Below are 15925 nucleotides of genomic sequence, written 5' to 3' on the forward strand. Positions count from 1 at the left end.
CAATGCACCTAATACGAAAAAGTTTTTGGAGGTGTCCGGATACTTTTGATCACATACTATAAGCAATTGGAGCTGTAGAATAAGGAAAGAATTGCCTCACACGTGCTAATACTTTCACACATAATACAATAATAAATTGTCATAATTGGAGTATGAACTTACGACCATAGGTAAAACGATCTATCGCTCTGACAACTTCCACGCTGAGGCTATACATATTACTTACTCTCAGTTATGCTTTTCCTGCGCTCCGCAGTTCTGGTATCACCATTAATGAACGTTTATGCCCGTTCTGCTGGACGACACCACATAGTACGAACTAAATCGGAGTTTTGGTTGATACTCTATCGGCATACAACGTTTGGTACCGATCCGAGCGTCTGACAACTGAAGGGTTGGGTGTTAGTGTCTAAACTGCAGTTGTAAAATAAAACTGTAATAGCTGAAAGCAAGATGACATTATTTAAAAGATATGTAGGAGCATAACCTCGTGCTGGGCGAGAAATGACCAGCTGAACACTCGCAATACCAGGGAAGAAGGGGGAAGGGATAATTTATGCCCACCTTTTGGAAATACACGGAGTACATTAATAATACGGACGAACTGTAGAAAAGGATTTCTGACTGGAAATGGAGATATAAGGTCCCATGAACATGTCTCCTGACATGCATCGTAGCCACGGTAGATGGCACTGAGGGATGAAAGTTCCATTGTCCGCCGTATGTTCCTTGTATGTTGCTGACCATGTGACGTCGGAAACAAGCCTAGAGGGTATTTGTGTGCGGCCAAACACATGGAAACGGTCGTTACGCAGAACGCGATCCTTCAAATCTGATGTAGGCAGAGTCCGCCGCCTCCCTGCACGCCCGTCTCTCTGAAAGGACCCACGATCACACAAATGCCCCAGAAGGACTTGAAATGTTGTGTGATGTGGTTCGTGTCTGTAAGGCTACTTGTTTTGCCTCTCGACCGTTTCCATCTGCTTGGCCGTACTCTAAGACCGTCTCGACAGAACCTGCACCACCCTTGGAGCACACTATCTGTTCCTTTACACTACATTTTAAAATTTGGAAAAAAATTGTTATTTTTATTTAATTCCTCTACCAGATTCCATGTGTGCTTTAAATCACTCCAAAAATCTGTCTCAGTAGTAGATGCCACTTTCCCCATTGAACGTCGTAATCGATATTCCCAGGTTCGGTGCCTTACTTACACATTATTATCCATGTAAAAAGTATGTTGAGAGTGATAGTGAAGAACAATGAACGAAATTTGGATTTTTAAAATTATGTTGTGGTGGTCATAAAATCGGTATTACATGTTTGTGAAAGATTATTGATAGTGCTAAGAGTGTTCTAAAAGGCACTTTCAAGTTCTGGACCCTACTTACACATCAATACCTCTTTTAAAAAAATGTGTTCTCAATATAATCCAACGACAACAAACGATTTCTTTAAAAAAATTTTAGGATGGTCGTAAAATACTGCTCCACCCCAATAATGAGCGTTATGGAAAATGCCTTCGTATTGCCAGGGTTAAGCTGGGCATTCTGCTTTGAGAGAGGGCGTTTGGAATTCAGCCGAACGTGTAGGTATGTAAGCAACTGATGTGTTCTGGAGCTGCAGAGCGTGCCGTCTGGCGCAGGTTCGACACGAAGACGCTGTCGCTGGACATGCAGACGCGCTTCCCCGGCCCCGTCAGCCTGCTGGGCCAGTACCGCATCGACGGCAAGGTGCTCGTGCTGCCCATCACGGGGGAGGGCCGCTGCAACCTCACGTTCGGTGAGTCCTGCTGCCTTTCTGTATCTGTGTAGCGTGAAAACATTTTAGTCCTCTCACCAATACTCGAGAAGGCACACCGAGGTGGGCCACTTTGACCTGCTGCCCAGGTACAATGTATTCATAGTCATTTTTCTTTATTTTATTGTCATTTCCTTACTATTGTCATTTCCTTACTAATATCGTGTAGCGCCCGCAAGCATGCAGAAGTGCGGCAACACGACGTGCCATGGACTCGACTAATGTCTGAAGTAGTGCTGGAGCGAACTGAAACAGTGAATCCTACAGGGCTGTCCATAAATCCGTAAGAGTACGAGGGGGTGGAGATCTCTTCTGAACAGCATGTTGCAAGTCATCCCAGATATTCTCTATAACGTTCATGTCTGCGGAACTGGGTGGCCAGCGGTAGTGTTTAAACTCAGAAGAGTGTTCTTGGAGCCTCTCTGTAGCAATTCTGGACGTGTGGGGTGCCGCATTGTCCTGCTGGAATTATCCAAGTGCGTCGGAATGTACAATGGACATGAATGGATGCAGATGATCAGACGGAATCTTAGGTACGTGTCACCTGTCAGAGTCGTATCTCGACGTATCAGAGGTCCCATATCCCTCCAACTGTACTCGGTCCACACCATTACAGAGCCTCCACTAGCTTGAACAGTTCCCTGCTGACATGCAGTGTCCATGGATTCATGAGGTTGTCTCCATACCCGTACACGTCCATCCGGTTGATACAATTTGAAACGAGACTCGTCCGACTAGGTAACATGTTTGCAGTCATCAACAGTCCACTGTCGGTGTTGACAGGCCCAGGCGAGGCGCAAAGGTTTGTGTCGTGCAGTTATCAAAGGCACAGGAGTGGGTTTTCGGCTCTGAAAGCCCATATCGATGATGTTTCGTTGAATGGTTCGCACGCTGACACTTGTTGATGACCCAGCATTGAAATCTGAAGCAATTTTCGGAAGAGTTGCCTTTTGTCACGTTGAACTATTCTCTTCAGTCATCGTTGGTCCCGCTGTTGCAGGATCTTTTTCCTGCAGGAGCGGTGTCGGGGATTTGACTTTTTTACCGGATTCCTGACATTTCACGGTACACTTGTGAAATTGTCATACGGGAAAATCCTCACTTCATAGCTACCTCGCAGATGCTGTGTCCCATCGCTCGTGCGCCCACTATAACACCACTTTAAACTCACTTAAATGTTGATAACCTGCCATTGTAGCAGCAGTAACCGATCTAACAACTGCTCCAGAGATTTGTTGTCTTATATAGACGTTGCCGAACACAATGCCGTATTCTGCCCGTTCACATAACTCTGTACTCGAATACGCATCGCTACAGCAGTTTCTTTGGCGCTTCAGCGTAAAACAAACATTACTAATGCTCAATGTCTTTATCCTCCATGTCTACATATTTGCAGTCCTCTGCCGCTGGAGCGCTGTTAATTGTAGCATGTACCATGGCGGTTTGTAACGTAACCATGTCGATACGGGGGATAAGAACGTCTGTAACCGAGTTGAAAATTCGAAGAGTTCATCCACACACGGAGCACCCTTTTTCAGCATAACAACGCTGGACCGCACACAAGCGCTGCGTCATCAGCAACAATCTGACTCCTTGGGTTTACTGCCATGCATCATCCCTCATACAATCCCGACTTGCCTCGACCGATTTTCATCAGTTTCCAAAACAAAGAACACCTTCGATGACCTCACTTTGATAGTGATGAAGCGGTCCAAGCAGAGGTGAGGTTGTGGCTCCGTCAACAGAGTCAAACATTCTACAATGACGCTATCAACAAGTTGGTCTGTCGCTGGGAGATATATGTTCTACCCCAGGGTGGCTTAGTTGAGATATAAATATATAGACAAGAAGAATAAACACGTAGAACGAAAATAAAGTTTATTTTATTTAAAAAGCTTTAAAAGTCTTCATATAAAAGAATCAGAGGCATTACTTTTCAGCACGCCCCGGTAAATTTCAATAACTCAGCTCGAAGACGTTTTTCACTACGGATGCGAACTGTTTTACTCCTTGCATGAAGTACAGTGATTGAGTAAAAGTATGGAAAGATACCGAGAAATGCATGCTTCAGCAACAAATGCTGACCCTAGCCAAGCCTGCAGGTTACGCAATTGTATTTGACTTCGAATGGTAGCTGTGCAGTGCCCCTCCCCCCCCCCCCCCCCCCCCCAATACGTTGCAGGTGTCAGTGGTACTCAGAACAGCGATCTGTGTAGTTGTGAATGCACTACGTCGGAGTTCAGTACATCCGAAAGTGGGCAAATTGCTTTGTATGGTAGAAGCTTCCGTAACCAAGGGAGCTGAAGTGTTCGTTGTTTCTAGACGCACCGTATCGAAAAAACTTATACCGCATACAGGGAAAGCGGAAAAACATCATGCTCTAAGTACAACGCGGACTAAAATGTTTGTTGACTGACCATGGCAGATGGTCATTCTACATCTACATCTACATATATACTCCGCTATCCACCAAGCGGTGTGTGGCGGAGGGCACAATTCGCGCCTAAGTCATATTTCCCCCTCTCTGTTCCACTCGCGGAACGCGCGAGGGAAAAACGACTGTCTGAACGCCTCAGTACGAGATCTTATTTCCCTTATCTTTGAATGATGATCATTACGCGATTTGAAAGTTGGTGGTAATAATATATGCTCTACATCCTCGGTGAAGATTAGATTTCGGAATTTAGTGAGCAGCCCCTCCTGTTTAGCGCGTCGTGTATCTGCAAGTGTGTCCCACTTCAAACTTCCTATGATATTTGTAACGCTCTCGCGATGGCTAAATGTACCAGTCACGAATTGACTGGTAAGCTATTTCCTTTGTCGAAGGACTGCATCGCTTCAGGATTCTACCAATAAACCGCAATCTAGGGTTCGCCTTACCCGTTACTTGTGTAATCTGATCATTCCATTTGAGATCATTGAAGAAGATTGTCATGAAAAATAAAAGGGCGACAGCTGCAAAAGTTGATGTAAAAGTGAATGTCGCACTCGCGAGTCCTGTCAGCTCTGAGCACCATAAGCAGGGAATTACAGGACAAGGTAGAATTCCAAAATCACTCATCAGTGGCGCAAATGCTCGTAACAGAAAAACGTGGTGCCGAACCCATAAAATATAGGCTATAGAGCAATGGAATAATGTCATTTCGTCGGATGAGTCTTGCCTTAATCAGTTTCTAACCTCTGACCGAGCGAGTTTGTGTCCCAAGACTGAAACGTGGCGAGGGTTCGGTGATGATTTGGGCAGCCGTGTTGTGGAGTATCATGGGACATATGGTTACTTTTGAAGGCCGCATTACTGTCAAGGTTTATGTGACCATTTTGGGTGACCGGATCCGTCCCCAAGTACAATGTTTGTTCCCCAGTGGCGACACTGCGTTCCAAGAAAACGGGGACCCTTTCCACACAGCTCTCATCGTCTAGGTCTGGTTTTGTTAGCACGAAGATGAAATGTCGTATCTACGATGGACACCACAGTCGCCAGATTTCAATACTACTGGGCCTTTGTAATGTACTTTGGAGAGAAGTGCGTGCGATCGCTATCTACCCTGATCATCGTTGCTTGAACTTGCCAGTATATTGCAGAAAGAATGGTATAAAATACCCTTCACAATCATACAGGGCTTGTATTCATCCAATTCGAGACGGCTTGAAGCTGCTTTGAATGCCAACGGTTTCCTACATCGTATTAGGCATGGTAATGTGTTGTTTGTAGCGTCTGCATGTTTTTGTCCACCCGTAATATCTCTGATTAACGGTTTTCATCAAGAGTGCCCATACGAAAGATTGTAGGGAGGAGCGGGAAGAGGAAGGGGAGGGAGAGCTAGATTTGAGGGCGTCCAGTATTTTTAACATTTTGGAAGACGAATGGCGACCAGTAAATATCCATATAAAGGTTCCAGTTCCCAACCTGCTAAAAACCTACATAATACCGACTTTTAAATTATTTTCTTGAAAGAAAAACGCCTCACTACACTGTATTTTTTTCCCTTTCCCTGAGAGCTAGAGCGGGGGGGGGGGGGGGGGGGGGGACCGCGGTCACCTCTTCCCCGTATATGGTCGCCCTTGGCTTCCGTGTTGATGGCATGTTCTTGGACTTCATGAGAAATCAGCATGTCTTTCTTAACGGATCGAGATAGACAGATGCAATGGTAACCTCGGGAATATGCCAAGGACGTGTGATAGGACTGTTTCTACTAACGATGTATATAAGTTAGAGCAGGTAGCGGCGAAAGCTGTCCGAAGCTATTCGCAATCAGTGCTGTTGTCTATAGGGAGCCTGCAAAGCCAAGAGGTTGTAACTTGCTGTGGGAAGACTTGTGGAGCGTCGGTGTTAAGTGCAGCGAGTAGTAGTCAACCCTGGACGTAGATAAATGTAGCGAACTGCGCGTGAATAGGAGAGTAGATCTGTTACTGTTGGTTTTGTTAATGCACACAACTCACTGAATACAGTAAAACACCTTGGAGTAACCGTCCGGAACAACCTAAAATTGAAAGCTCAAATGAAACCAATTGTAGGAAAGAAACAGTACGACCCGGAGATTCGTTGGCAGAATCTTAAGGCTCCTAAGGAAATTAAATTCAATCACAATAGAAGTGGCTTACAAAACACTTATTCAACAGCGCGCCTGGTACACGTCCAACACGGCGCTCGGTGGCCACAGCACAGCTGCGACACCTGAGGATGGGCTTACGAGAGCCCGAAACCGGTCGTGGTAATAAAAGAAATTTACAACTGAAGCGGTATTTTCAACCTCTAGTACAATGCTCAGTTTCGGACGTTCTTCCAACAGAATTTTTTGTAGCTCTTTGAGTATTGTTCATCAGTATACGACTCTTACCGGGCTGGATTAATAGACGAGACAGAGAAGACCCAACGAAGGGCGGGGCTTTCCGTCGCGAGGGCGTTACGCTGATGCTAAATAAGCCTCAGTGGCAGACGTTACAAGAGAAACATTGTGAGTCACAGAAATGTTTACTGTTGAAATTCCGAGAGCGTACATTTGGGAAACAGTCGGGAAACGTATCACTTCCTCCAACACTCGTCTCGCGAATGACTCCGACCAGATAATCATAAAAATAAGAGTTCATTTGGAGTCGTAGTTTAATAGGGCATGGTTGCAAAAAACTAACAAAAATGCTTTACAGAATAATAGAAAAACAGGTAGATGCCGACCTCGGGGAAAATTGCTTTGAATTGCGAAGAAATGTCGGAACACAAGAGGCAATACAGATCGTACGATATATCTCAGAAGATAGCAAATGCAGATCTACGTTTCTAGCCTTTGTAGACTTACAGAAACCTTTTGTCAGTCTTCACTGAAATACCTTATTTAAAATTCTGAAGCCCGCAGGGAGCGAAAGGCTATCAGGGAAAGAAAGCAAAGAAACCTTTGGAGTAGGGAATAAAGTTCATGGAGTAGAAATAAAAGCTTTAACGTCTGACGATGATAATGTAATTCTATTGGAGACAGCAGAGGACTTGTAAGAGCAACTGAACGGAATGGAAAATGTCTTGAGAGGAGCATATAAGATGAACATCAACAAAATCAAAACAAGGATAACAGAATGTAGTGGAATTAAATCAGGTGATGGTGAGGGAATTAGGTTAGGAAACGAAATACTTGAAATAGTTTATGAATTTTGCCACTTGGGCAGCGAAATACACTCCCGGAAATTGAAATAAGAACACCGTGAATTCATTGTCCCAGGAAGGGGAAACTTTATTGACACATTCCTGGGGTCAGATACATCACATGATCACACTGACAGAGCCACAGGCACATAGACACAGGCAACAGAGCATGCACAATGTCGGCACTAGTACAGTGTATATCCACCTTTCGCAGCAATGCAAGCTGCTATTCTCCCATGGAGCCGATCGTAGAGATGCTGGATGAAGTCCTGTGGAACGGCTTGCCATGCCATTTCCACCTGGCGCCTCAGTTGGACCAGCGTTCGTGCTGGACGTGCAGACCGCGTGAGACGACGCTTCATCCAGTCCCAAACATGCTCAATGGGGGACAGATCCGGAGATCTTGCTGGCCAGGGTAGTTGACTTACACCTTCTAGAGCACGTTGGGTGGCACAGGATACATGCGGACGTGCATTGTCCTGTTGGAACAGCAAGTTCCCTTGCCGGTCTAGGAATGGTAGAACGATGGGTTCGATGACGGTTTGGATGTACCGTGCACTATTCAGTGTCCCCTCGACGATCACCAGTGGTGTACGGCCAGTGTAGGAGATCGCTCCCCACACCATGAGGCCGGGTGTTGGCCCTGTGTGCCTCGGTCGTATGCAGTCCTGATTGTGGTGCTCACCTGCACGGCGCCAAACACGCATACGACCATCATTGGCACCAAGGCAGAAGCGACTCTCATCGCTGAAGACGACACGTCTCCATTCGTCCCTCCATTCACGCCTGTCGCGACACCACTGGAGGCGGGCTGCACGATGTTGGTGCGTGAGCGGAAGACGGCCTAACGGTGTGTGGGACCGTAGCCCAGCTTCATGGAGACGGTTGCGAATGGTCCTCGCCGATACCCCAGGAGCAACAGTGTCCCTAATTAGCTGGGAAGTGGCGGTGCGGTCCCCTACGGCACTGCGTAGGATCCTACGGTCTTGGCGTGCATCCGTGCGTCGCTGCGGTCCGGTCCCAGGTCGACGGGCACGTGCACCTTCCGCCGACCACTGGCGACAACATCGATGTACTGTGGAGACCTCACGCCCCACGTGTTGAGCAATTCGGCGGTACGTCCACCCGGCCTCCCGCATGCCCACTATACGCCCTCGCTCAAAGTCCGTCAACTGCACATACGGTTCACGTCCACGCTGTCGCGGCATGCTACCAGTGTTAAAGACTGCGATGGAGCTCCGTATGCCACGGCAAACTGGCTGACACTGACGGCGGCGGTGCACAAATGCTGCGCAGCTAGCGCCATTCGACGGCCAACACCGCGGTTCCTGGTGTGTCCGCTGTGCCGTGCGTGTGATCATTGCTTGTACAGCCCTCTCGCAGTGTCCAGAGCAAGTATGGTGGGTCTGACACACCGGTGTCAATGTGTTCTTTTTTCCATTTCCAGGAGTGTACGTGATGATGACCGAAGTATAGAGGATATAAAATGTAGACTGTCAATAGGAAGAAAAGCGTTTCGGAAGAAGAGAAATTTGTTAACATCGAATATGGATTCAAATGTTAGGAAGCCTTTTCCGAAGGTGTATGCAAGGAGTGTGGCCATGTATGGAAGTGGAACATGACCGATAATAAACTGTTTAGGGAAGAAGACGAAAGAAGCTTTTCAAACGTGGTGCTACGGAAGAATACTGGAGATTAGATGGGTAGATTACGTAAGTAATGAGTAATGATGAGGTACTGAATAGCATCGGGGGGAGGAGGGAAGAAACATGTGGCGCAACCTGACTAGAATCCGGGATCGATTGGTGTGACACTTCCCGAGACAACAAGGAATCAGCAATTTAGAATTGGAGGAAACTGTTGGGGGGCGGGGGGAGGGTATAAAAATCGTAGAGGATGACGAAAAGATGAATACAGTAAGCAGATTCAGAACGATGTATGTTGCAGTAGTTATTTGGAGTTGAAGAGGCTCACTTGCACAGGATGGAGTAGCATGAAGAGCTGATTCAAATTAGTCTTCGGTCTGAAGACGACAATAGAGGCTTAACGACACTCGTCCCCATCGCATCATACGTGAATCAAAGACAAGAGAAAGCTATAACTGGCGCCAGAAATACTCTCTGCCACACATCTTAATACGGTTAGCGGGGTATAGATGTACATGTAGAAGATTTTACATAAAATTCCTTTTGGTGAACTACAGCTGTCGATTGTTATCATCTTAAAATTATTCAGACCGTTACTAATTGAACCAAATACGCTGTATTTTCATTAAAAGCTAAACGAAAAAAAATATTTTTAAAAATCTTAAAATACGCTTCCTGTGATGAGGAATAATGTTTTATTTAACTGCGCAGTTAACCGTGGAACAATCGACGTAAATTGTTGACAGTTGCAGTAAGAATGGTTCCATTTTTACTATTGCCTGACTCCCCTTCTTCGTTTTTAACTTGTCCCGTTTCTTTAAGGTCTCGGCCTTGTTATACTGGTTTTGGTATAGTCAATGGCCAGCTGACGGCCGAATGGCTTTCTTGACATCATGACACCACCACTTCCACCCTCGCACGCCCCCCCCCCCCCCCCCCCACACACACACGCACTCCTACGCAGACCCGACCGTAACGGGAACAATCTTGGTCACTGGACTGACAATCACGTTCCAAGGTAGCGAGTATTGTGCGAGGACGGAGAGTAATCGCAGAAAATGTTTTGGTGGGCAACTGCGCCAGCTTGCTGTTAACGCCATTAAATTTACTGTCGGCTATGTCATGTCAAGTGATTCCCTTTCCATTTGAAAATTACGAGTTGCATCCAAGATGGCCGCTTCCAAAATGGCTGCCATGTTGGTAACGTAGCCTCACAGATTTATCCCTCTTTCATCTCGTACTGCTTGACCTTAAATTTCTGTTTATCCACCAGTTTCGGTTTTTGAAGGGATATTCCACACCTGTGAACCATTCCCTAGATTTTTCGTAGTCAGAAGAGCGAAATATAAATTCCCTTTTGTTTTGATAGCCGTGCTGGAACGTCCCTGCCGCAGTGGCTACACCGATTCCCGTGAGATCACCGAAGTTAAGCGCTGTCGGGCGTGGTCGGGCCTTGCATGGGTGACCATCCGGGCCACCATGCGCTGTTGCCGTTTTTCGGGGTGCACTCAGCCTCTTGATGCCAATTGGGGAGCTACTCGACCGAATAGTAGTGGCTTCGGTCAAGAATACCATCATAACGACCGGGAGAGCGGTGTGACCCCACGCCCCTCCTATCCGCATCCTCCACTGAGGATGACACGGCGGTCGGATGGTCCCGGTAGGCCACTCGTGGCCTGAAGACGGAGTGCTTTTTGTAACCGTGTAGGCTGTAGAAATTTCTGCTTAGGAAAGTGAGGAGAGCTTTTTGTGGAGGGGAGAGAACGTAGGAATAAGTAGCGGTGTCGTGCTGTGTTGCAGCCGACCTGACGACGACGGCGAAGATCCGCGCTGAGAAGGTCGTGAAGGACGGGCAGACGTACGGCCGCGTCCTCAGCTTCGGATTCTCGCTGCAGCCGCAGCGCCTGCACATGGACTTCGAGAACCTCTTCAACGGCGACAAGGCCCTGGGTGAGTTCCGTCGTCCTCAGATGAACGTCCCGAGTATCTTGATAAACAAAACTTCGGAAAATTCTCTAAGCGAAAAGGTTGTAAGAAAACAATAACGAGCTCAGAGGCTTTTTTTCCGGAACTACCTTTCTTGCTGTTTCCTGTCCTCATTTTTATGTCCTCTCTGAGTTGGCCATCATTAGCGCTTTGCTGCTGAAACTGCAAAGCTCATCTACTACTAATGTTATTCCCTCAGCATCGCCTGATTTAACTCGACTACATCCCATTGCGATTGCTTTACTGTTGTTGATGTTCAACTTTTGACTTGTTTTGAAGACACTATTTGTTTCGGTCAACTACTGTTCCAAACTTTTTGCCGTCTTTGAGAGAATTACGGTGTCATCAGCAAAAAGCAAACCAGAAAGTATTTATTTATTCTGTCCGAACTGTAATTCCCTTTCTAAATTTCTCCTTGTTTTCCTTTACTGCTTGGTCAAAGTACGGACTGAACAACATGGAGCATATGCCACAAGCCTGTCATACTCATTTCTCAAGTACTGCTTCTCTTTTAGGTCCTTCGTTTGTTATGACTACAGTCTGATTTCTGGGCAATCTTATGCTCCTTGTAGTTTATCTTTGCTGTCTTCAGAATTTGAAAGAGTGTGTTCCAGTCAATATTGTCAAAAGCTTCCTGTAGATCTAGAAGTGCTGTGATGCTAGGTTTTCTTTTCTTTAACAGTATTCAAGTTAAGTTCTTTTTCTTTATTTGTTTTTGGTTGCACCCACACACACATTTCAAAAATGTAATTTCTTAAAAAGTGAAAAAACTACAATTGCTTGGTGAATGATACAGAAGTTCAAACACAGAACGTCATGGACAGTTAAAATAATACGACCTGATTTCAAACAGTCACATTCACCGCTCGCCCACTCTCCTTGGGTCGGAGATTTTCTCCTCTTAGGGACTGGGTGTTGTGTTGTCCTAATCATCATCATATCATCCCCCATCGACGTGCAAGTCGCCGAAGTGGCGTCAAATCGAAATACTTGCACCCGGCGAACGGTCTACCCGACGTGAGGCCATAGCCACACGACATTTACATGTATTTATTTTACCCGTCGCAGTAATCGATGCCTAAAGAGTATCAGTAATACTCAGTTTACTCTCTGCCTCTTCCCTCTATGGCGGCAACACAGTCGTAAATTTTCGCACGTAGACGATCATAAAGATGCCGAATAGCATCATGCGACAGATAGTTCCAAGAATCTTGCACCTCTTATTGCAATACGGCAATGATTCTTGCAGACACCGGAGAACAGCGCCGGCCGAAGTGGCCGTGCGGTTAAAGGCGCTGCAGTCTGGAACCGCAAGACCGCTACGGTCGCAGGTTCGAATCCTGCCTCGGGCATGGATGTTTGTGATGTCCTTAGGTTAGTTAGGTTTAACTAGTTCTAAGTTCTAGGGGATTAATGACCTCAGCAGTTGAGTACCATAGTGCTCAGAGCCATTTGAACCATTTGAACCGGAGAACATAAGGGTGACAATATACAGCCTTGGCGTACTCCTTTCTGAATTTTGACCCATTTAATCGCTCCACATAGGGTGTTCGCTGAGGCTTCATGATCAGACTATAAATTCCGTTAGAGGTAAACGAGACCATCTGGTTGTATATTTTCGAGTACTTCCCATTATTTATTGTAGCCGACACAGTAACTGACTTTAGCATAATCAATAGGGAAATTAACTGCAAATAAAAAGTAATTAATAATTTCAGAATAAAAACATTCTTGGTTGAGAAATTATTTAATATCAAAGTCGCGTATGACCCTTTTGGGGCATCATCAGAATGTGGAAAAGTTGCTGAATATAAAACACATCCGTCATAAAGCTACATAAAATGGGACATGGACGCAACAGTAGCTGGATATATAAGCCATCCGTCATAATGGCGTATAAAATACGAGGTATACCTTAAACATTCCAGCTGACGCCACCACAGTAGTACAATGTACGGTCACACTTACAAAATAAATGGGAGATGAGCTAAACGCAGCACGCAGCACAATGTCCCTTTGGCTTGCACACAAATACTCATTGTGTACGAGCCAAAGGGACATTGATCTGCGTGCGCCTCATACCGCCCTTATTTGGTAAGAGTGGCTCTCTCTTGTTCTACTGTGGTGAAGCCAGCTGGTATCTTCAACGCCAATCTTCATTTCATACGTTTTTATGACTATGGGTTTTATATCCAGCTACTTTTATAAATCTGATGAAACCCCAAAATGCTGAAGCTCGTTCTTGACATTAAGTAATTTCGCAGCCAAGAATGTTTTTTCTGAAATACTTCGAAACTGGATGCTGTAGCTCCCTGAATAATTTTTACAGTAATTGATAACGTGTCTGTCTTTCTCTCTGGCAGGGGACAACATGAACAAGTTCCTGAACGAGAACTGGCAGGAGATCCTGAAGGAGCTGCAGCCCGCTGTGGAGGAGGCCTTCGGCGCGACCTTCAAGGAAATCGTGAACAGGATCTACCAGAGGGTGCCGTACAAGGACCTGCTGCTGGAGTAGGCCTCCCACCTCCCGCCTCCCATCCCCCATCCCCCATCAGTCACCGCCACCAGCACGGCGTGGCCGGCAGCGTACAAACCGAGAGGGTCGGCTGGCCGACAGCTCCGGGCCGCGAGTCTTCGTCAAGAGCGCCGCCGCTGCCTCCACGCCCCCACACCAGCGCCGCTTCAGCCTGACATCCACTATTTATGATAATAAAACTTGTTGTACAACCAGTTGAGAGCGTGCATCTTCTTAATGTGATCTCTTGACAACGACAGTCCCATTTCCTCATCCACTTCTCCTTAACCAGCCTCCATAACGGAGGTCATTAGCGACAGTTATTGTGTAAGATTTGTTCTACTAATATATGAAGATGGTATCTGTTCTTTCGGACTGTCCGAAAGAACAGATATACATAGGTGACCATGCAGTGCTCTAGAATGAAAGGATAATTAAATCAAGACCCTACGCTGCCGACAGGCGTTGATATACATCAATAGGGTCAGTTGAAAACGTGTGCCCCGACCGGGACTTGAATCCGGGATCTCCTGCTTACACGGCAGACGCTCTATCCATCTTTTTCTATTATTATTTCTTTTTTAATATTAAAACGAAAGTGGGAAAGAAAAATACCTTCTGCATTGTTGATCTTCTGGATATTATCTTAAAATTCCGACAAGAACGAAAGTCCCAGGAAGGAATTAGTATTCATACATACAGATCACTGGCAACCTCTGCTATCCGAAATATTGTATTTGAAGTATTTAACCGTTAATTACGATTTTCAGCATGTTTCCAAATATCCTCCTGTAGTCACAATGTTGGCTCATTTTAAAGTGTTCAATTTCTATGTAAGAATAATAGTCTAGGAAAGTAGCATGCCTATTCTGCATAATAAACGATGCTGTGTGTCCTATGATCCACGTTGCAGCGTTGTTTTTTGCTCGTGGATACCTCAGTTTTTGTGGCTGAATGATCTCTAAAAGGTCTACACCACTGGGCGTCGTACGGTCTATCACCGACAATCGATGACGAAGAAATGTTGTAATTTCTTCTGCATGTCCGCACGTTGAAAGGTGGCTACACTGAGTCACAGCGCCAGAGATTGCGCCAAAGAGTATTATTCAGCCGCCACCACTGGCAGTGCTTGTTGAGAAGTCGCAGTGGAGAGTGCTTATTGAGAAGTGGGCAGTAGGAGTTCTGATGTAGCCGTGACTAGTTGTGAGCATGTTGAATGCAGTTGTTCTGATAAGCTAGACAGCCGATGCTGTTCGATTGCGGATGTTGTAATGATCAGAGTGTATGTTTCGTCAATATATATGAAGGTAAAGAAAATTTTTTTATTTTTTCATTTCAAATGTCCTAACTAACAATGTCTCTTGGTCACAGATTCAGTCAACAAAGCATCTGGCTTGTGTTCATGTATTAGAGTGTAATTCTGGTTTCTATGTGCAATTATAGTATTTCTGTTTTTTTAAATTATTTCAGTGTAAATGGTGCTTAAATTACCTTGTCTTATTGAGGAAGAACCGTGCCAGATGTGTACGTTGAATCACACTTCCACACACAGAACAGTTACACTTGTGTTTTGTTGTTTCGTAGGTTTTATAGTTGCTGGGGACTTAATTGATTGTGTTAACGGAAGTTTTCTTTCATTCTTTGTTGTTATTCTATGCAGTCAGATTGCGGAGTAATACTAGTCAGGGCCAACCGGTTACGAGACTGCGTAACCGGACAGTCAGCTACAAAACTTGAAAATATTTGCATAATATTTAATTAAGCCCCCATGCAACGTGAGTCTATGAGTAAGCGTATCGACTCTTCCGCATGCGTCACATTTGGGCGTTGGATGAAGGCCTATCTTATGTAGCTTTTCATCCGTTGCTACTTTATCGTTCTGTTAGATACCAGTCGGTTATGACGCTTGATGGTAACATGCCGCTGTGCACATTCCGCCATACTACAATGTGTATGTGGATGTTTTTCTTCGAGGCGATTCCTGTGGTTTGTTGTCATGAGAAGGTCATGAAGTTTCCTGTTCGTCAGGCTTCCGTTATCGACGATGTTGCGTCGTATGTAGCTCAGCTGAGCCACCGATAGCACACAGGATAGTGCGACTGCAGGGACTTATCCCTTGCACGCTCCCCGTGAGATCCACGTTCCCAACTTAACGTCCAAACACTACATTCGTAGAGCCCCTGCCCATTACACTCATTTCTCGTGGCAGACGATCTTGCCGAGTCCTGTAAGAGTTCGGGCAATACGTGTGCATCTGCACAGAAGAACCGGCTATTGACCTTATTCTTCTGTGCGGATGCACAAGTATTGCCCGAACTCTTACGGGATCTGGCGAGTAGCATTTCA

General features: G+C 45.7%; 1 protein-coding gene across 1 annotated transcript in view; it reads left to right on the forward strand.

The window, feature by feature from the left end:
• Nucleotides 1–13794, forward strand: part of LOC124711938 (protein takeout-like) — a 34352-nt gene extending 20558 nt beyond the window's left edge. Inside the window, exons 4-6 of the mRNA XM_047242197.1 lie at nucleotides 1646–1782; nucleotides 10879–11028; nucleotides 13428–13794. Of these exons, the coding sequence (XP_047098153.1) occupies nucleotides 1646–1782; nucleotides 10879–11028; nucleotides 13428–13579 (439 nt within the window). The 3' untranslated portion in view covers nucleotides 13580–13794. The remainder of the gene's footprint in view (nucleotides 1–1645; nucleotides 1783–10878; nucleotides 11029–13427) is intronic.
• Nucleotides 13795–15925: the final 2131 nt, after the last annotated feature.

Source organism: Schistocerca piceifrons, chromosome 8, assembly GCF_021461385.2.
Source record: "Schistocerca piceifrons isolate TAMUIC-IGC-003096 chromosome 8, iqSchPice1.1, whole genome shotgun sequence".
In the NCBI taxonomy this organism is placed as follows: domain Eukaryota; kingdom Metazoa; phylum Arthropoda; class Insecta; order Orthoptera; family Acrididae; genus Schistocerca; species Schistocerca piceifrons.